At 36.6% G+C, this 22424-nt stretch overlaps 1 protein-coding gene across 3 annotated transcripts in view; it reads left to right on the top strand.

Moving 5' to 3' along the window:
• SCAPER (S-phase cyclin A associated protein in the ER) overlaps positions 1 to 22424 on the top strand; it is a 485805-nt gene that overhangs the window by 243643 nt on the left and 219738 nt on the right. For all 3 annotated transcript variants that reach the window (XM_059912693.1, XM_059912690.1, XM_059912691.1), the window contains 2 exons: positions 7865 to 7930; positions 16740 to 16866. In XM_059912693.1, the coding sequence (XP_059768676.1) occupies positions 7865 to 7930; positions 16740 to 16866 (193 nt within the window). The remainder of the gene's footprint in view (positions 1 to 7864; positions 7931 to 16739; positions 16867 to 22424) is intronic.

The raw sequence follows: 22424 nt of genomic DNA, 5'->3' as shown, positions 1-22424 counted from the left end.
TCTTAAAGAGCACACACAAAATCTCACTCATACCAGGACTAAGGGCAAAAGCAGTAATTTGATAGAAGCCTGGGCCAGACCTACCTGCTAGTCTTGGAGGGTCTCCTGTGGAGGTGGGGGGTGGCAGTGGCCCACCCTGGGGACAGAGACACTGGTGGCGGACACAGTGGGGAGCATTCATTTGCAAGAACTCTCCTGGAGTCTGACATTTTGGCATCAAGACCTGGCCCCACCCAACAGCCTGTAGGCTCAAGTGCCAAACAACACACCTCAGGCCAAACAACAAACTGAGTGGGGCTGTGTCTATCTACAAGCAGGCTGCCTAAAGACTCTCTGAGCCCGCAGCCACCTCTAGACATGCCCCTAGCATGGCCCTGTCCATCAGAGGACCACGACCCAGCTCTACCCTCCAGGGGGGCAGGCACTGGCCCCTCCTGCCAGGAACCCTACCCAAACCTTTAGACCAGCCTCACCCACCAGGGGGCAGACACCAGAAGCAAGAAAACTACAGTCCCACAGCCTGCAGACCGAGTCCACAAATCCAGACCAGACACTGCCCTGGGACCAGCTGGCCCCTGGCTCTTGGGTGATGAGAGGGGTGTGCACTGCTGGGATGTATAGGACATCTCCTACAGAGAGCCACTTCTCCAAGGTTGAGAAACTTAACCAACCTACCACACAAAGGAAAATACAAGTAGCAGTTTAGACAAAATGAGGCAACAGAGGAATATGTTTCAGATGAAGGAACAAGATAAAACCCCAGAAGAAGAACTAAGTGATGTGGAGATAGGCAGTCGACCCTAGAAAGAGTTCAGAGTAGTGATCATAAAGATGATCAAAGAACTTGGGAAGAGAATGGATGCACAGAGCAAGAAATAAGAAGTTTTTAACAAAGAATTAAAAAATATAAAGAACAACCAAATAAAATTGAAGAATACAATAACTGAAATGAAAAATACACTAGAAGGAATCGATAGTAGACTAAATGAGGCAGAAGAACAAATCAGTGAGCTGAAGACAGAGTAGTGGAAATCACTGCCACTGAACAGAAAAAAGAATGAAAAAAAATGAGGACAGTTTAAGAGACCTCTGGGACAACATCAAGCATGCTAATATTCGCATTATAGGGATTCCAGAAGGATAAGAGAGCGAGAAAGGGCCTAAGAAAATATTTGAAGAGGTAATAGCTGAAAACTTCCTTAACCTGGGAAAGGAAATAGTCACCCAAGTCCAGGAAGTGCAGAGAGTTCCATATAGGATTAACCCACAGAGGAATACCCCACAATACAACCTAAATGTCCATTGACAAATGAGTGGATAAAGAAGATGTGGTGTATATATAATGGAGTACTACTCAGCCTTAAGAAAGAATGAAATAATGCCATTTGCAGCAACATAAATGGACCTAGAGTTTATCATACTAAGTGACATAAGTCAGACAGAGAAAGACAAGTATCATATGATATCACTTATATGTAGAATCTAAAAAATGATACAAATGATACAAACTTATTTATGAAACAGAAATGGATTCACAGACATAGAAAAGAAACATATGGTTACCAAAGGGGATAGTGGGGGACTGGGGATAGATTAGGAGTTTAGGATTAACATATACACACTACTATATATTATAAAATAGATAAACAACAAGGATCTACTGTATAGCACAGGGAACTATACTCAATATCTTGTAATAACCTATAATGGAAAAGAATCTGAAAAAAAATCTATATATATATATCACTGAATCACTTTGCTGTACACTTGAAACTAATACAACATTGTAAATTAACTATACTTCAGTTTAAAAAAAGAGGCTCGTGGTGTTTTAACTTACCCTGATCATGTCTCAACTTCCCAGCATCCCTGTTACAGGTACTTAGTACTGGAGGGAGCAGAACAAACCTTGTACTCAAAGAACTGTAGTTGTTCTAACCTGACTGATGGTTCTCTGAAAAGTTAGTTCTAAGGGTTTGTCTTTCTTTTACCTAACTCAGGATTCTCCCAGAGCTGAGGAGGCTACCTGGGGGTGATTGTCAAAAACAATTTAAAAGCAAATGTATTAGTTGGTGGTGCCCAGTGCAAGGGTATACAATTAGTGTAAATAATTAACTAACCAAAAAATTTGCAGGGAAAGGCTGAGGATTGAGATGCCTTGGGGAACAAGGGCTTTGAAAACCTCCCACATACTCTGAGAAATCTAGAAGGTTATATGCATGCCCAGGGATGGGTACATAATCAGAAAAGACCCAAGAAAGTCCTGACCATTAGTCTTTTATGCAAGCAGGAAGTGAGAGCTAAGGTAGAGTTTTAATCTGCCTGACTGAGTCTTGTTGGCTTGCCCCAACACACACACAGAGCCCATCTGCCAAGACTAGATTAGGACTTTTGATGTTATTGTTTGTGGTGTTTAAAGAAATCTCTTGAATCACTAATTGATTGCTAAAGTAATAGAACAGAGACTTTAGGGGCCATAATGACAAGGAATATAAACTTTAGAAAATTAGTTCAGAAAACTCACTAAACAAATGTACAAGTACATCAAGTAGCAAAACCAAAACCTGAGAGGAAGGAGAATCTGATTTCCAGAGTTGCCACATTATAAGATTTAAAATGTCTTGTTTTCAAGAAAAAGTTGCAAAGCATGCAAAAAAAAAAGAAAATTGGCCCATACACTGGGAAAAAAATTAATAGAAAGTGTCCCTGGGGAAGCCCAGACATTGGCCTTACTAGACAAAGATTTAAAAATTTTTTAAATATACTCAGAGAACTAAAGGAAACCATGTGAATGATATGTAACCAACTGGATAATGTTAATAATGAGATAAAAATTTTAAAAGAACTAATAGAAATTTTGTAGCTGAACAGTACAGTAATTGAAGTGAAAAAAATTACTTGAAGGGTTCAGCAGCTTATTTGAGCAGATAGAAGAAAGAATCAGTGAACTTGAAGATTCTCAATTGAGATTATACACTCCACAGAAGAGAAAGAAAAAAGAATGGGGAAAAATTTGAATACAGTCTCAAAAACCTGTGGGACACCATCCAGCATACCAACATATACATAAGGGGAGTCCCAGAGAAGAGTAGAGAGAGAAAAGGGCAGAGAACATTTGAAGAAATGATGGCTGAAAGTTTTCCAAATTTAATGAAGGATATGATCTGCAGATCCAGGAAGTTCAACAAACTCTAAATAGGAGAAATGCAAAGATCCACGTTATGACACATTATAATCAAACATTGGAAGATAAAGACAAAGAGAATCTTGAAAGCATCAAAAGAGAAGCAATTCTTCATATGTAAAACATCCTCAATATAATAACAGTTTATTTCTCATCAGAAACTATAGGGGTCAGAAGGCAGGAGGATAAACATATTCAGTTTCCTGGTAGAAAAACACAAAAGCAGAACAAATTGTCAACCAAGAATTCTATATCTGGCAAAACTTCAAAAATGAAGGAGAAATTAATACATTCCATGATAAACAAAAGCTGAGAGATTGTCACTAGTAGACCTGCACTTCAAGAAGCTCTAACAGAAATCTTCAGTCTGCAATAAAAACACAATAGACAGTAACTTGAATCCACACAAAGAAATAAAGAACACTGTAGAAGTAACTATATGTATATAAATCAGTGGAAATGTAGTATTTTTGTATCTCCTCATTTTTCCTATTTGATTTAAAAGAGAACTACACAAAACAATAATTATAAACCTATGTTGATGGACACAATGTATAAAGAAATGACTTATAATAATAGCATAAAGGAGGTAAATGCTATATAGGAACATTTTTGTATACTACTGAAACTAAGTCGGTATTCATTCTAACTAGATTGTTATGAATTAAGATGTTAATTATAATTCAGGACAACTGCTAAGAAAACAACAGATAAATAAATAAGTATATACATATGCTTGAAGAAATGAGAAGGGAATGAAAATGGTACACTGAAAATATTTAGCACAAAATAAAGCAGTAATGAAGGAATTGGGGGACAAAAGAGATATACAGAAAATGCAAAATGGCAGAAGTAAATCTGTCCTTATCAGTAATCGCATTAAATATAGATGCATTAAAGACTCCAGTAAAAGAAACAGATTGGCAGAATGAATTTTTAAAAATCATTCAACTATATGCTGTCTACAAGGGACTCACTTCAAATATAAGAACCCAAGTGGTTTAATGTGAAAGGATAGAAATATTTCATGCAAAGAGTACCCTCTGCAAGATAATATAGCTGAAGTAACTATATTGCTATCATGCAACATAGACTTTAAGACCAAAATTGTAGAATAAAGAGAGAAGGATATTATGTAGTGATGAAAGGATGAATCCATCAAAAATACATAACAATTACAAACATATATGCACCTGAGAAAGTCACAAAATATATGAAGGAAAAACTGACAGAATTGAGGGGAAAAATAGACAGTTCACCAGTAATTGTTGGATACTTCATACCCCACTTTTAATAATGGATAGGACAACCAGTCTGAGGATCAACAAGGAAATAAAAGTCTTGAACAACATCAACTAACTAAACCTAACAGATGGATAGAGAACATTCTACCCCAAAACAGCAGAATACGTATTCTGCTCGAGTGTACATGAAATACTCTTCAGCACTGATCATACATTAGAGCACAAAACAAGATTCCATAAATTTTAAAATATTGAAATCATGCAAGATATCTTCTCTAACCACAAGGAAATGAAGTTAGAAGTCAAAAGGAAATATGAGAACTTCACAGATATAAAGAAATTAAGCAAGACACTCTTCAAGGATTAAAGCAACTGGAACTCTCATACTTTGCTGGTAGAAGTACAAATTGGAATGACCTGTTTGGTAAACATTTTTGTATTTTAAGGTTAAGCACATGCTTATCAGATCGCTCAGCAACCCCATTCCTAGGTATTTATCCAAAAGAAATTAAGACATCTGCCCATGCAGTGACTTGTCTACAAATGTTTAGAGTAGGTGGTAGCCCCAGATTGGAAAGAAGTAAAATATCCAACTGGAGATGGATAAATTGTGGTGTCCAAACAATAGAATACTACAAAGCAGTGAAAAGGAATTAACTAATAATATATTTGATTATGAAAGAATCTCGAGATTTATTCTAAATGAATTAATCCAGACACAAGAAAGTATGTATGATTGTAGTAATTTGATATTCAGAAACCTATACTGGGAAAAAGTAGATGGATTATTCCTAGGAACAAGAAGGTGGGGGCAGGGGGAAGAGAATTATTACCAAAAAACATGAGAAAATTTTGTGGGGTGGTGGAAATGCTTTATATCATGATTGTGGTTTCACTTATGTTGGTAGGCACAACTGTGAAAACTCATCAAATTATACACTTAAAATTTAAAGTTTTTATTGTTTGTAAATTATACCTCAATAAAGCTGACCCAAAAATGAAAAAAAGAATTATAAAGACAAAAAAATTAACACTTCGGAACCAAGGGGTGGGAGTGGACCAGAAAACATTATTTGAATTAAGAGTTTTTAGGAGTAAGACAAAATGGAAATACAAACTGTTTGAAATTTGTGACGATGAGAACATGAAACTTACGGAGTATGGTCAAAACTTTACTCAGAATGAAATTTTAGCCTTAAATTATTTTATCAGTTGAAGTAGTAGTGGTCTAAACAACTCAAGGATTAGAACAATATTCATATCTTCTTCATGGGAAATAGGATAGATGTATTTATTTATTTTTATTTAACAAATATACGTATGGCACTTACAATGTACTATATCTTTATAAAGATAAAAATGGAAATTAAATAGAAGTTGATAAGATCTAATTCTTGGAGAATATTGGTAAACTCTGAAAAGCTAACAAAAGTTAGCCTGTAAAAAGGCTAACAAAAAATAAAACGGAGTAAATAAATATCCCACATTATGGCTAAGAAAGAGTACAACCATGATGACAAGGAGACTAAAAGTGAGGGAATGCAGTATACAACACAACACTAATAAATTTAAAATATTAATAAAGTGGGTCATTATCTTAAAGAGTAAATAATCAGAATTTAATAATAATAGAGTTTCTGAAATAATTCTTTTCAGCCTTATCTCTCATAATTCCTATATTTTAATCTTTTGCTCCAGCAAAAGGGATCTGTGCACTGTTCCCTAAGCACAACTTGTGTTTCCCGCCATGTCTAGCATTATTTGCTCACTTCTCTACCCTATTAATGGCATTTTCTTTTTGTGTATTCAGATGCTACCTATCTTTCAAGCAGGTACACTTTCCATTTCCTTGAGGAAACTCCCCCTAACATCTTAGGTGGAAATGAGCACTTGTGACAGTACCCATCTGTCACTTACTCAGCTTTGTAGAACTATGTATCTTTTAATGCTGTATCTTCCTCCTCCTTATTGAGAATAAATACGTTGAATATTCCCACTATATATATACCCCATCCCTGATCCATATATAACTCTTATTATCCCCCCATACTCTAGTTTATACAGAGTAGGGGCTCTGGAAATAAATATTTAATTGATTGCTAAAAGTGAATCAAGGTGAGATTCAAGTTAGGAAAAAGTGGTTAACTACCATTCCAGGTAAAGTTAGGATTTCTTTGGGTAGTAATTTTCTAGTTAGGTGTGCAGTTTTTTCCACTTGAAGCCTCAGATAAATATATGTCTTGATATAACTGGCTTCTTCCTAAGCCTCAATTTCTTTTTTGTAAAGTGAGGATAATATGTATTTTGAGTTTGTAAGACTGTATGAGACAATGAATGTGTAGCTCTTTGGCACAGCTCTTGGAACATATTCAATCCTGCAGAATTGTTACTTTCCCCACCTTTCATATGAGGTCACAATTACTTGCAACTACAATGTGGTTATTTCCCCATTTCAATATGCCTTAATGTTTTGGCTGATAGCAATGAGCACACGTAGGTTGAAACAATACATAATTTAATGTTTAATTCTAATTTAGTTATTTCTTCATTCCCAAGCATAACCTATGCTAGATTGCTTTTTTCTCATTAGGCGTGTTGTAATTTGCATCTTTCAGGTTTTTTATGAAACAGTTTTTATTTTTTCACCTGTCATTGCTGTATGGATTGGTGTACATTGTGACTAATTCTTTCATAGGTCACTGGACTAATTATTGGAGACTAGAACCCTTTGGGTGAATGGTTAATATTTAAATTAGTATTTTTCTCTTTTTCCTCTGAAAAGGGAAATTGACAAATTAAGTCATTGTTAATGGATTGCTGTAGTGATGTCTGCTTAGTTTGGTGACCTGTTGATGGCTGTCACCTACAGTTACAGGCAAGGTGGAGCTTAGTTGGACAATGGCAGAAGAGTGTTATCTCAGATTTTTGCAGACTTTTTGGTATTTAGTCAGTATAAATAACAAAAGCAGAACAAAACTGATCTTTGAGTATCTGGTCAAGTCATTTCCACTGCCTTTTAAAATTATGTCTAGAGTTAAATGACTATTCTTTACCTGTGTTTAATTTTGCATTATATACCTCTTGAGGTATACATAGATATTGAGCCACCTCAACCACCTTGTAGAAACTTAGTATGGTTTTAAATTTAATTATCATGATTTTAACATTTCTGAAAAATAGCACCATTCTGTACCAAGTCCCTAAACTCAGAAGTGTTTTTATGAATCTGTTTTATATCCTGTGAGGAAATATGTATTTTTCAGTCTTTTTTGATAGATTCATAGTATTTTAAAGATGCAATCTCAGAAATCTAAGTGTTAAAATTAGTGTAGTAATGTTCCTAGTACTGGGAGAGGAAAAACACAGCCAAAGTTTTATTTTGTTATAAAAATTAGCAGCAAAATAACTAACAGTGATAAAACTCTTTTCTCTTTAGGGCCAAGGAATACGAGAGTTTACTGGAAACAAAAAATTCTGGCTCAGACTCACCGTATAAAGCGAAGTGAGTATTTTATCCTGCATTTTAGTTCTTTGTCTCTTCAGTCTTTGCCTGTAACAAAAGTTTATCTGAACCATCATTGTATGCCTGTGGTCATGGACTTTGTATCTGATGCCTAGAATTTTATTCTAACACAGTGGTATCCAACTGGGGATGGTTTTGCGAGAGGACATTTGTCTGTGCCTGGGGATATGTGATAATATTTTGGTTATCACAACTTGGAAAAATGGTGCAGCTGCCATCAAGCGTACAGAGGCCAGGGGATACTGTTAACCATTCTTCAGTGCACAAGATAGGCCTCCACAGCAAAGTATTACCGCATCCAAAACATCAATAGTGCTGAGGTAAAGAAACCCTATTCTAACAAAACAAGTTCTGGCAAGGCTGTACTGGTTCTTACTCTGAGGAGATCTCATTCAAGATTGTTGCAAGGGCCACTTGACAGATGAGGATTTAGACTCCGCCATTGGGTGTCAGTGTAATTACTGAGTGTAATAGCTAAGTAAACAAAAACATCATCATTTTTCTTCTCTCAAATAGACTGCCAGTAGAGGTGCAGTGAGAGAAAGGTACTTACATAATACCGCTGATGGGGGTACAGACTGGTGTAGTCTTATTGAAAGGCAATGTGAATCCGGAGCTTAGGATGTCCACTTTTTTGTTTACGGTTAAGATATCTTTTATTCATTATGTATATGATTAAGTTCTAGCACTTGAAGTTGTACTTTATTTTTTTAATTTATAGTTGATTTACAATGTTGTGTTAGTTTCTGGTGTACAACAAAATGATCCAGTTATACATATATTTTTTTTCCAATTCTTTTCCATTATAGTTTATTACAAGATATTGAATATAGTTCCCTGTGCTATACAGTAGGACCTTGTTGTTTATCTATTTTATATATAGTAGTTTGTATCTGCTAGTCCCAGACTCCTAATTTATCCACCAAATTGTTTTGTATTGGCATGTGAATAATAATACAAATTAATGGAATAGATTTTTTAAAACAGTCTAGAAATAGATCCAAAATTTGAGGAAATTTAATATATGATGTGGTATAGTGTTTGCAAAGATGGCCAGAAGTTGTTGAGCCATTTCTGGAGGCATGTCCCTTTGCAGTATAACTTTGCCACCTCTCCATCAAGGAGTGGACTCTATTTTCCTTACTCTTGAATTTGTTCTGGCCTTTTGACTTGTTCTGATCCACAGTCTACTGCAGAAGCAATATGTGACTCCTGAGCCTTGGCTCCAGAAGTCTTGAGGCTTCTGCTCACAACTTTGCTTTCTTGCTCCCCTGTGACTGCCATATAAGGAAGCTTGGGTCAGCCTCCTTGAGGATGACAGATCACTTGGTCATGGTGTATAATCCTTTTAATATGCTGTTTAATTTGTTTTGCTTGTTTTATTGAGGGTTTTTGCATCAGTGTTCATAGAGGATATCAGGGCTTATCAAGCCTCTGCTTGTGTCACATTTGTTTATGTCCCATTGGCCAAGGCAAGTCATTTTGCCAAGTCCATATTCACTGTCTGAGGTGACTATGTAAGTCATGGCTGGCAAGATATACTTCAAGGGGGACCTTTAATGTAACAATCTACTATACAACTTTTTCTGGATTCTCCTCTTACTTGACTAGATGCTCTTTTTCAGTATCTTTTGCCTGGTTGTTTCTTGTCTCTTTGACCGTTGACATTATTAACATGCCTTTGTCCTGAGAGTTCAAATAGAGAATTACTCCCTTGGTAATCTCATTTAGTTTCATGACTTTAAACATCTAGTATCTGGATGGACTTTAAATTTATGTCTCCAATCCAGACCTGTCCCCAGAACTCCAGAATACTATATCCAACTTCCTATTTAGCATTTCCACTTGGATGTCTCTCTGTTCACTTGGATGCCTCAAGTGAATATGTGCAAAATTAAACTCCTGAAATTTGCTCCCATACCTTACCCCTCATATTTTTGCTCATCCTTAATTTAAGGATGACAAGCCCATCCTTAAATTAAGTCATCTAAAATCTTTAGAGTCATCCTTTTTCTCACACTCTACTTTCAGTCCATCAAAAAAATTCTCTTGGCTCTATCTGTAAAATATATTCAGAATCTGACCACTATTCATTACCTCCATAGTAACTAGTCTAGTCTAACCTACCATTGTCTCTCATCTGGATTATTGTAGCAGCTTCCTAATTAGTTCTACACTGCTCTGCCCTTGCTTACTACAGTCTCTTCACCACAGGGCAACCAGGATATTCTTTTAAATTATAAGTCTAGAAAAATGGCAGTAGCAATAGAGCATAATTTTTCAGTATCTTCAAATTTTAACATAGAAACCAGATAACTAATAAAGAAAACCAAAAACCCATGGAAGCATTTACAAAAAAAACTACATTGCCAGATATCTACATGAAATCTGAAATACAAGTGGATGGGAACAAATAGCCACAAGACCTGCATGGTAATGACATCAGTGTGAAAGAAAGCAAAGAGAAGCAACTGGGATAACAGATGTAAGGAAAGGATAACCCCAAAATAACTAACGGTTTTCACTGGAAGGTTCAGGGAACCAATTTGAGAGAAGCACCTGAACCTCATTCTTAAGTATGTTCCTCAGGAAGGGCTGATGTGAACAATGTTGCCTTAGTTCTTACTCTTTCTTATCAATAATTTTATGGCCTCAAAAATCAGTTTTGCCAGTTACAAAATCCTTGACCCACATTTTCTTTTCTTGAGGATCTTAAATACTAAGAGAGAATGAACCTTAGACAATCAAAATTATTAGACATCAACATAAAGACTAGGGATGAATATTAAAGTTATAGTTTCTTATAGAACTAAGAATAACTGATGGCCAGAAGAAAAAGAATATTACGTAATAACTGTATCTCAGATGTTTTTATAGTGTAACTATAAGAAAAATATTGGGGAGAATGGGGAAAACATAATTCTAAAAAATTCACCATTCTCCAATTATATTGGTGATGGTATTATTGATAATGTTATTCTGAGTCTGTGTGCATAATAGTAAGGATAAAGTAAAGAAGATTATGGAGACTAGCATTCTTTCATCCCCTGTATTACTGAGAAACTGAATTCTCAGTCTGGATGAAAGGAGATAGATGTAATACATTAGAGATCAGGTAATATCCCTGTAGGACTGAATTTGAAATATATGAATTTATGAGATATTTTATCTTTTAAAAAGTGTTCTGCGTATTTGTGTGTATATGTATTTGTGTATATACATATACAGATACACATGTATTATGTATGTGTGTGTACACACATTTACTTATTTCCTAGCTCTGTCGATTGAAGAGGCCTAGGAACAATGACCAATGCAGTAGCAGTGAGCATATCTCACTAAAGGGAGCAAGAACTTCTTGGAAAAATGTCTAAAGCTAGATCTGAATGCTCTGTCACACTAGATGGCAAGGGAGCTCTCAAAGACTGCTAGTGTTTTATCAAAAGACTCAGGAGCTGACTTGAAAAGTTTACTACTAGACAAAAATAGGACAATTTGAGCATCAAAAAGGATAATTATTGTAACCGATTGAAATTGGTAACCAACTAGCAGATGAAAAGAAATGTGTCCTTATAAAATTATTCTAGCTAATAAATGAAAATGACTCTTCCTCCAGTTTCCCCTCCCTTTCCAGAACAATTCAGTCCTAAAGCCACTAGATGAGAGAGCACCAAACAACCATCTGCACTGGCTGGATGGCTGGAGGCAGCAGTGGCACAACGGTGGGTGTCAGAGCCTGAGTAGGCTAAGGAGGGGTGCCAGGTGTGGAGGTGCAGAGCCCAAGCAGAGCGCAGGGAGCTTCCATGTCGGGTAGGACACCATGGCCTGGTGTGGGGAATCAGAGCCGAATGAGGAGGGTAATCCATGGAATGTCATCCTGGCACAGTCTGTCAGGGGAGTCTTGCAAAGGGTGTGAAACCCGAGCAAGCTGAGAAGGGCAGAAGAGCCCAGAGTAGGGAGTCGGAGGCCAAGCAGGAAGATAATGGTATGCATAAAGAAAGATATATGATATGTTAGGTGGATTGTTCCCATAAGTAAATATATTAAGGGTGAGAGAAGAGACTTAAAAATAGACCCAGGGAGAATAGAAAATCCTATGGTGGTGAATTGGAATTGTAGATATCAGTTTTAACTCCTATTTTCCGTTATATATATAGGTAGAAATAAATGTAGATGTAAAGTGTAGGGATACACACACACACACACACACAAACACGTGTGACCCTTGAACAATGAGGGTGGGGCTGGGGCGCCCACCCCCCGAGCAGTGAGAAATCTGCCTGTAACTTTTACGGTCGGCCCTTCCCCTCCGAAGTTCTGCATTCACGGATTCAACCAACCCTGAATCCTGTGGGACATACATAGTGAAAAAAATCTGCGTACAAATGGACCTGCACAGTTCAAAGCCCTGTTGCTCAAGCGTCAACTCTGTGTTTATATAATTATATATATAGTTATATGTATTTTTTATATTTATTTATATAATAATATACACACATTTTCTAGATCTTTCCACTAAGAATGAGGGCCTGGGAGCAGCAACACCCTGATAGCATTGAGCACATCTAGTATACCCATGTAAGTATGAAGGTGAGGTAGTTCCCTGAAAGGGATAGATGGGTTCTTTTTCCACAGGAAAGGATGCTGGCTGGCAACAATGAAAGATGACCAATGTAGGAGGCAATATATGCACACTGTTTTCATCTTATATGGGGATTTCTTAAGCTATTACATTTAGAAATACAGACTTAAGCATATTATTTAAAAATGGAAGGGGAACCAGTAGCCTTAAATTTAGACTATGTACCTTTCAAATAGAGGAGGTGAAAGAAAAAAAGAAGTTAATAATATATTTATGTCTTCCTGTCCATCACACCGAAGAACAATGTTAGTTCCTAACGTGGACCCAGTCTCCTTTCTTACACTTTTATAAATCTTCCCAATGATCCTAATGAACCTCCCAACATTGACTGTGATAAAAGTTAGGGATCCTTACAGAGAAGCCCTTACATTTCACATTTGCCAGTGACAGGTTTGAACTTAGAGTTGTTAGAATTTGTTCAAGTTTTGAGAAGAAAATATCTGACCTTAAAAAATTCTCCATAAAGCCATTTACCTGACAGATACTTCTCATGTTCTTGGCTAGGGGTTATGAATCCTTCACTTTTACTTTTCATGCTAGAAAAAATTAACATGCCAGAAGTAACTCAAATAGCAATTTCTGTATTAATAAAAACTGCACCCTCTAAACAGCTCCTATTCTTGCCCTGTAGGGAAAATACAGCTTTCAGGGCTTGAGTCCTGTGACATTCTATCATTATTTATAATATGAATCAAAATCTAATGTTTTTCTTGAGAGGGGCTGTATTATTTGTGGTACTTCTGTGGAGGCAGGGAATAAAACAGAGGTTTAGCTCATGTTACCTAAGCATCCCCTTGATTTGGCATTCTTCCCTGAAAGATAGGTTCATATGAATCCCAGATTTGATTTACCTCAGGGTGAAATACAAGCTTCTTGTATTCTGTGAATTAAAATGGCCCTTGTGCCTCCCTAAATACCCCTGGTTTTCAGTGGAATGTGAGCATTCTTGGTAAGAATAGTGCTAGATTCATATGCATCCATTGCTATGGCTGGATATTCAGTTACATGGTGTGCAGGCTTTATTCAGCCAAAAGCTGAAGTGGCTACTTATCTGTCACACAGTGAAGTTCGCTGCCAATATTCATCCACATGATAAGGTCAGTAACTTTAATCGGATGGGACTCTAGCCCATATTCGATTAGGAAGAAAAGAAGTATGTTGCTCTTATTCTATTTTTGTATTTTTTATATTCCCTTTTTCCTTTTGTTAGGTTGAGACTTTCTGTCAATGAATAGTAATAAGAGTTGGTCATTTATTGAATGTCTACTTTAGTGAATGGTGTTAGGTACATTACGTTAATTATCTCTAATCTTCAGAAGCTCTGAAAGAAAAAATATATATATATATACATATATATATATAAAATCTTCACTTTTAAGTTGAAGAAACTGAGATTGAAAGTAGTTAAATAACCTCCCCAGGATTTACATATGTGGTATGTTCTGGAGCCAGAATTTAAGCATAGGTATTTCTGATTTTAGAGTTTGTATTTATTCCTTGACTTATCAAAGTAAACTTCATATGGATAGCTTAGGTTTAAACTGGAGTTCACCAGGGCCTTTTTGAGCTGCAATTACTGTTGTATTCTTTGAGGAATTCAATTTTTTTACATAAATACATTTCTAGATGAAATTATATTCTAGGATATTATTCATTTGTGAATGAAATTTCCTTATTTGAATTGACTAATATGGTGTGGAGACAAAGCATGAAATTTGAAGATTAAAGGCCTAGGTTTCTAGTCCCAATAATACATTTACCAGTCGTGAGGCCTTGGGAAAGTCACCTAATTTGCCTGAGCCTTGGCGTCTTCATTTTTCAAATAGGGATGGACAGTGTTTTTCAGAGGACTAAAAATGATCATGTACGTGAAAGTATTTTGTAACATATGAGGTTATGGATATTATTAATATTAATGTAAGGAAGAAATTTCTTCTTAGACCATTCATCATTAAATATCTATTGAGTGTACTTATCTAAAGGTGCTACGGATAAGATGGTGAATGGGTTGACAAGAACCCTGTCTCAGGATTTCCATAGTGGCACAGTGGTTAAGAATCCGCCTGCCAATGCAGGGGACACGGGTTCGATCCCTGGTCCGGGAAGATCCCACATGCCACGGAGCAACTAAGCCTGTGCACCACAACTACTGAGCCTGTGCTCTAGAGCCCACGAGTCACAACTACTGAGCCCGCGTGCCACAACTGCTGAAGCCCGTGCGCCTAGAGCCCATGCTCCACAACAAGAGAAGCCACCCAATGAGAAGCCCGCACACCACAACGAAGAGTATCCCCCGCTCGCTGCGACTACAGAAAGCCCATGTGCAACAACGAAGACCCAACGCAGCCAAAAATTAATTAATTAATTAATTAATAATAAAAAAAAGAGAAGAACCCTGTCTCATGAAGTTAATACTGTGCTTCTGCACTGTCCAATATGATAGCTTCTAGCCACATATGGCTGTTTAAATTACTTAAATTAAATAAAACTTAAAATTTAGTTCCTCAGTCACACTAACTATATTTCAAGTGCACAATAGGTACATTTGGCTAGCAGCCACCAGGTTGGACAGTACAGATATGGAACATTCCCATCATTACCAAAAGTTCTGTTGTAAATCTCTGCATGGGAGAGACTTGTAATAAGTGATTTGAAGGAATAGTCAAATCAGAGAAAGCAATGTTTGGCCTAAGAACTTAGGGATAAGTAGGACTTTTCTAGATAATGTGGAGGTGGGGGAAGCACTTCAGAAGGAATGAATGAATAGCATTTGCAAAGACACTGAAGCAGGAAGAGCGGAATTTAGATCCAGAAAGACCTCATGCATACAGAGCCTGTGTGGCAAGACTAGCCCTACATGGGAGGAATCAGTCTTCCTTGATTGTAATAGGAGAAATAAGGGAGAGTATGGGTGAAGTGCTGATATCCTTGTAGATTTTGTGGCAGAAAGAAGATTTTCTTGTTCCAGTAGCTTCCATTTTCTCTATAAAATGTAAGATCTTCTTATGTGAAAGCAAGGGGGAAAAAGGAACGGGTGGAGTTGTGAGGAGATTGAGCAATATATGAAGCAAGTCTTTGTAGGAGAGTGAGCAGACTAGACAAACTTATATTAGTAAGGTTCTGAATCTATAGTCATACCAATCTTTTGCATGGTGTGACTGTTTCTCAGTATCAAAAATGGAAAAGGCGGGCAGATGTTCACTAATCCAGCTAAATAAGTTAATGTATGCAAGGCACTGAGAGGGATGCCTGGCCCACTAAACAAACATTAGTGATTGTTACCATGGCTGGGGGTTAGCTGTAGGAGTAACAGAACAACAGAAAGGGAATGTAGCACACGTTTACAAGAAAGTGATTATAATGATGGCCTATGGAATCAATCATAGATAAAAATGGAAGTAAGGCAACAGGGAGATGATGCATAGGGGGAAAGTGGACAGATCTGGGAAAGCGTCTGGTGAGTATCTGCTGGTAGGATACTCAAGCAAGTAAGTTGAAAGGAGAGGAGGATTGATCAAAGAGTGAGGTATATGAAACAGAAGAAGTAAGGGCTTCAAAGAAATATTACATACATTCCCCTTACTAAAGAATCTTACGATCTAGGAAATATGTGTTATTCTTGGTGAAAAGGAAATAATTGCTCTATTGTCTAAATGACATCAGCAGTGGCAGGAAATCCCCAAATTGCCTGTAAATTGGAAAATGGGGAGTTTGACATTCTGAGAGTTTACAGTGCTTATAACATGGTATCCAAGGCTACCTTGAAGATTTAAATCAAAATATGAAAATCTGCTCAGGCTCTTTTACTCATTTTCTCTGCCATCATACTCTCACCTTTCCCCATCTCCAATTCTGTTCTAGTTTAAGGGTCACGCGGAAACTGATGGCAGCAATTGCTCCAGCTAATCCTGTGGATGGACGGTACTGTCCTCTAGATCTATTTTGTGTCACAAGGACTAGATTGGTGTTTGTGAACATAGGATAATACCAGCCTTAGGAGTGGTTTGTTTTTCTTCCCCTTAGGTGCTCTATGAAGCAGTTTCTAATACAATAATGAAAGTAACTTTTGTTTAAAAATATTTAGGAACATGAAATATTATAGTCTAATACATTCATGTCATTCTTCTCTTTCATTTTGTATCCAAGGCTTCAGCGATTAGCCAAAGATCTTCTAAAACAACTACAAGTACAAGACAGTGGCTCATGGGCAAACAATAAGGTTTCTGCTTTAGATCGTACCCTTGGTGAGGTCGCTAGAATATTGGAAAAAGAGGTATGTAACTAATCTCTGGCCTCTGACCTTAATCTTTATGTTTCTTTCTTATTATGATGGGCCCTGGGGCTATAAGGCAGACTCTCAGTATATGTGTTTCTTTGGTGTTTCCAAAAGCTGGTCAACCATTGGTGGATATTTTTTCTTTTTGTTCTTAAGGATATCGAAGTTGTTTTTAGTTGTTTTAGTTGAAGTCCTCTATGGCAAAAATATATTCTTTAGGTCATGGTTTTCTCAGTCATATTTCCTCCCACACAAACAACATGAAATTATTTTAAATGAAATCAGAGTAATAAAGATACATAGTTTTATGGCAGAAAATATAAAACTTTGAATTATAAAGCTCATAAATCACAGATTTTCACAAAACACCAACTTCCTTCCTGTTTCCAATGGAAGATTTGGTAGTTTTCTTTAATGACTTAGAGTTATTAAATGTTTCAGTGACAGTTTTAAAAGTCCTTAATGATTTTCAAAGTATTTATTATTCACTATAGAAAAATTTAAATGTACAAAGAAGAAACAAAACTCCCTGTAATACCCACTATTGACATTTTATTGTATTTTTTCTAATCCTTTTACTGTACATTTTTTACATTATTTTATTTAACTAATTTTATCATAAATATTTTCTCATATATTTTAAAATTCTTTTTAACTGAATGAACATATCACAATTTACACAATTTATATCACTTAGGTGGCTTCTAATTTTTCTATTTAAGGTAATGACTATCTTTGTTTATTAGCTGCATTTTTTTGTTTTCTGGGTTTAAAATGTATTATATAATATTTTATATATACAAAAGAATGTAGTGATAAAAATTACATAAATAAATGAACAATGCAATCTCATGACCAGCCTAAGAACTAGATTGATCCCAGTACGTTTATGGTTCCCACTGTGTTCCTTCCTTACCCTATCCCCCTGCCTCTGCTCCCTCTGAGGGAAATACTGTACAGAATTAAAGGGGTATCCTTTCTTTGTTTTTTAAAAATAGTGTTATTGCCTTATCACATAAATGTATATTTAAATAATATATGATTTTCGTTTTGCTTGTGTTTAACCTTTATAAAATACCACACTGCAGACTTAACGTGATTTTTTTCAATCAAAATTATGGGTCTAAGTTTTATTTAAGCTTGTAAATGTAGCTGTTTTTCATTTATTTTCTCTGTTGTATAGTGAGTACTACATTGTGTTAGTAGTACATTTTTTTATATGGTTCTCCTGACAGTAGATGTTCATTTTCGGGATTGGATGTGTGTGCGTGTGTGTGTGTGTGTGTGTGTGTGTGTGTGTGTGTGTGTGTGTGTGGTGGGGGAGAGGTAGAGAGAGAAGGGGCAATTCTGCTCAAACAATTCTTGTATCAGAGCAAGTGAACAAGAATTTCTCTAAAGCAGGGAGCCTCAGACTTTAGTCTGCATCAGAATCACCTAGAGGACTTGTTAAAACACCTTGGATTTCTGATTCAGTAGGTCTGGAGTGGGTCCCAAGGATTTGTATTTCTAATATGTTCCCAAGTGACACTGCTGCTGCTGGCCCAGGGACTGTACTTTGAGAATCAGTGCTCTACTCTAGGGAATATGCCTCATGGGTGGAATTACCGGATTTTCAGTCATATGAATGACCAACTTTACAAGACAGTGCTCAGCTGCATTTTGGCATCAGAAAATACAATCCTCTATAGGAACTGAGAGCAGCATATTCACTGTGACATCATGGCAGAGCCACATAGAGTCAGTTCCTTTGTATAACATGTCCTTTTCAGAGTATGAGAGAGTTCAGAAAATGTTAGTTGTCCAACATGTACTAGATGGAGTGTTTGGAGGTTTTATATACCTTGGAAAAATCTCTAATTATTTTAAAATTAGCAGATACTGATTTTTTTTTATAAAGGGTACTTATACTTTGAATTAAAAGGCATTTGCTTGAAGATACCACCGTGTATACCATATGTCATGAATACTGTTTTAGATAGAAGTAATCACAAAATTTTTGAGGGAAAAGTAAAATGATCTGTATAAGAAAGATATTCAGTATGAAAATCTAAGTAAAGTTATTTCATTCCCAAAGGGGCAATTTACTGGAATACCACTGGTCCCTTATAATTTGAGGGAGAAAAATGTCTGGCTCCCAGTCTAAATGATCTGTGTCAGGAACCTTGCTGCAAAGCTGTCCTCAGAGTATACACTGCAGGACCACCTAAGAGTCTAAACTTACCTACAATAAGATCCTTTTGCAACTTTTATAACTAAAATCCTTTTTACCTAGCCAAGACAGACTAACTTTATGTGAAATTCTGTTCATAGAGTTATACTGACATTTCAGTGTAATTCAGCTGATGGTATTTATGATTTCAGTCTAGGAATTATAAATACCCATTCCTTTTTGTTTGGAAAACTGCCTGGAGTAACAAAATCATTAACACCAAATCCAAGTACCCAGTGAGGGATCTGAAGACAGCCTAGAAGTGACAGGGGGGGAACTGGTGGAACTTGGGCAAGCACTCACTGAGGAATGGTGAGAGATTAATCTTGAGGTCTTTGTCCTGTAATTTAGACCTCAACACACTGATGCTTTCTATTACTGCTTTGACACAGTTTCCTTAGATAATTTTTCTGAAGTTCTGAGAACTGTTTTCAGGGCTAACAGGTTAAATGTGTGATACACAAAAATGCTCTTGTCACAAAAGAGATTTGGAAACTGAGGAGACCTGGGTTTTGGAATACTTACTGTGTGTCTCACGTCCCTTCTGGCTTTTTGGGTTCTCTGATTCTGTTCAGAAATAAAATGTTTGTAAGCTTTGTTGCATGTATTATGCTTTTTAACAAACTGCAACTACTTCTTTAAGAAATATGGTGATCTAGGGGACTTGCACCAACTCTGCCATCAAAAACATCTAAAAATTCTGGAAAAAATTTAAAAGTAATTTTCTTAAAAACATCAAAGAGCTAAGGAGAAATAAAGATTTATCAGGCCAAAGAAAAAGCAAGAGTTTAGACAGTTGTGCTTATAACTGAATGCCCCAAGAGTATTTGCCAGGCTGGCAAATGTGAATTACGATTTTGCAGTCCTCATGGGGTAGGAAGACAAAAGTAAAAGCCTAAGGGCTACCTAAGGTATGAAGTCTAATAGGAGATTTTCCCTTCACAAAAACCACCATAGCCTGCTCCCCGACATAATGGTGAACCCTCTCACCTGACCTCAGAGACTGCAAAGAAAATGTCTCGGTATAGTGCAGAAGTTATAACCATAATCCAGCCCTGGAGTAGATTTGCAGTCCAAGTTCACATCACCTGTATTATATCAAATGGTGAATTGAGTTTAAAATAGTCCCAGATTGGTTAGTAGCATCCCCTAGAAACCTGGCAGAAGGAAATGTGAGTCCTAATTGGAAGAAGACACCTTTATCCTAGGCCTCAGGTAATTTCTGTCAAGTAATTTTATAAGAACGAGTAGCCACAGTCAAAAAACAAGCACAGGGCTTCCCTGGTGGCGCAGTGGTTAAGAATCCACCTGCCAATGCAGGGGACACGGGTTCGAGCCCTGGTCCAGGAAGATCCCACATGCCGCGGAGCAACTGAGCCCGTGCGCCACTACTACTGAGCCTGCGCTCTAGAGCCTGCAAGCCACAACTACTGAAGCCTGCACGCCTAGAGCCCGTGCTCCGCAACAAGAGAAGCCACCACAATGAGAAGCCCGCGCACCGCAACGAAGAGTAGCCCCCGCTCACTGCAACTAGAGAAAACCCGCGCGCAGCAACAAAGACACAATGCAGCCAAAAATAAATAAATAAATGATAAAATTAAAAAAAAAAAAAACAAGCACAAAAGTGGGTAAGTCATTATGAGTAAGAGCAAGCAGAAACTAGAACTGCAAGGCTTTGTAAATACCAGTCACAGATCATAAAACTGTTTTTTTACGTGTTCAGGAAACAAAAGACAAGCTTGAAAATATTTAGTTATAGACCTAACAGCAATGACAGAGGAGGTAACTCAGAATAGTCCTCTCACTGATGACAATGAATAAAGCTAGACAAAATACAAACTGGAACTCAATTGCTAATAAAGTAGTGAAGAATTACTGGTCCAAGATCTGGGAACATGGCAGGCATTTTGGGGCTGGGTACAATTGGTGATCCAAAAGAGGTAGATGAGAAGCTGAGTAGTACTTTTGATATTATTGCAGAACTGGTGGGAAAAAATTGTTGGAGTCTAGGACTGTAAGTGGTAGGACAGTGACCAAAAACCCATGTTTTGGGTTGGGACCTTAAAGGACTGAACTGTAAACAGGAAGTATGCCAGTCATTGCACAGACAGCAGCTAAACGGCAAATCATCTGGGTAGCTGGGAAAATCCCATCATTGGAAAAAGCAGTAAAGTGATCTTGAATTGCTAATACCCCCAAGTACCTAACAAAAGCAAATGGACAGTCTACTCTGGAGGAAGATAATAATCAACCTAAGTTTCAAATTACTTCAACAAAATAATTTTCAAATATACTGTCTGACAGACAAAGAAAATTAGGCGTATAAAAGGCGAGACAACATGGATAAAAATCAATAGAAACAGGCCAATAGGGGCTCTAGAACTATGCTTATTATGTTCAATGATATAACTATTAATTATTTTTTAAAAGGTACAGCACATTTGAAAGAAAATAGAAGTTTTGGAACTGAATATTTTAGTAATTAAAATCAAGAAAACTGTAGGTGAGATAACAGCAGAATAAACCAGCTGGACAGGGAATTAGTATACTGTAAGATAGGTCATAAGAAAGAATCAAGACTGAAACATGGAGAGAAGATGACATGGAAAACACAGAGAAGAGTGTAAGAGGCATATAATATATAGTGAAAATGCCTAATGTATGTAGTTATTCAGAAGGAGAGTAGAGGAGTAGAAACATTATTTGAAGTCATCATCCTTTAGAACTTTCTAAAACTTCTAAATCAACCCACAGATTCATGAAGCCAAATGAAGCTCAAGCCAGGTAAAGAAAAAGAAATACACACCTACAGACATCATAGTGAAATTGGAGAAAATCATATTACAAGCCGATCTCATTCATGAACTTGGATTCAGATTTCCTAAACAAAATTTTGGCAAACTGAATCATGCAAGGTATTAAAAGAATAATATATAACAACAAAGTTGGATTTATTCAAGATATTCAAGTTCGGTTTAATGTTGGAAAATCAATCATAGCTTATATTAATAGAAGAAAAAAGAAAAAAAAAATGATCATCTCAAAAGATGCAGTAAAACGTTTGGTAAATTCAGCAGCCAAACAATTCATGATGGTAAACCAGGAACAGAATGGAATTTCCTTAATCTGACGAATTGTATCTACAAAAAAACAAAAAACAAAAAAAACATAGCTAAGATCATAAGCTAATAAATAAGTTTAACAAGGCCACTAGATACAAGGAGAGTATATAAAAATCAGTTGTATTTATGATATCATCAAAATATTAAGTATATAGGAATAAATCTATCATGTTAATGGATTAGATTATTCATATCTCTTACTTAAAGCTGCAGTAATTAAGAAA

The sequence above is a fragment of the Balaenoptera ricei genome, chromosome 2, assembly GCF_028023285.1.
Source record: "Balaenoptera ricei isolate mBalRic1 chromosome 2, mBalRic1.hap2, whole genome shotgun sequence".
NCBI classification, from domain to species: Eukaryota; Metazoa; Chordata; class Mammalia; order Artiodactyla; family Balaenopteridae; genus Balaenoptera; species Balaenoptera ricei.
The sequence above is the reverse complement of the archived record's forward strand: the minus strand, read 5'-3'. Positions and strand labels throughout refer to the sequence as shown.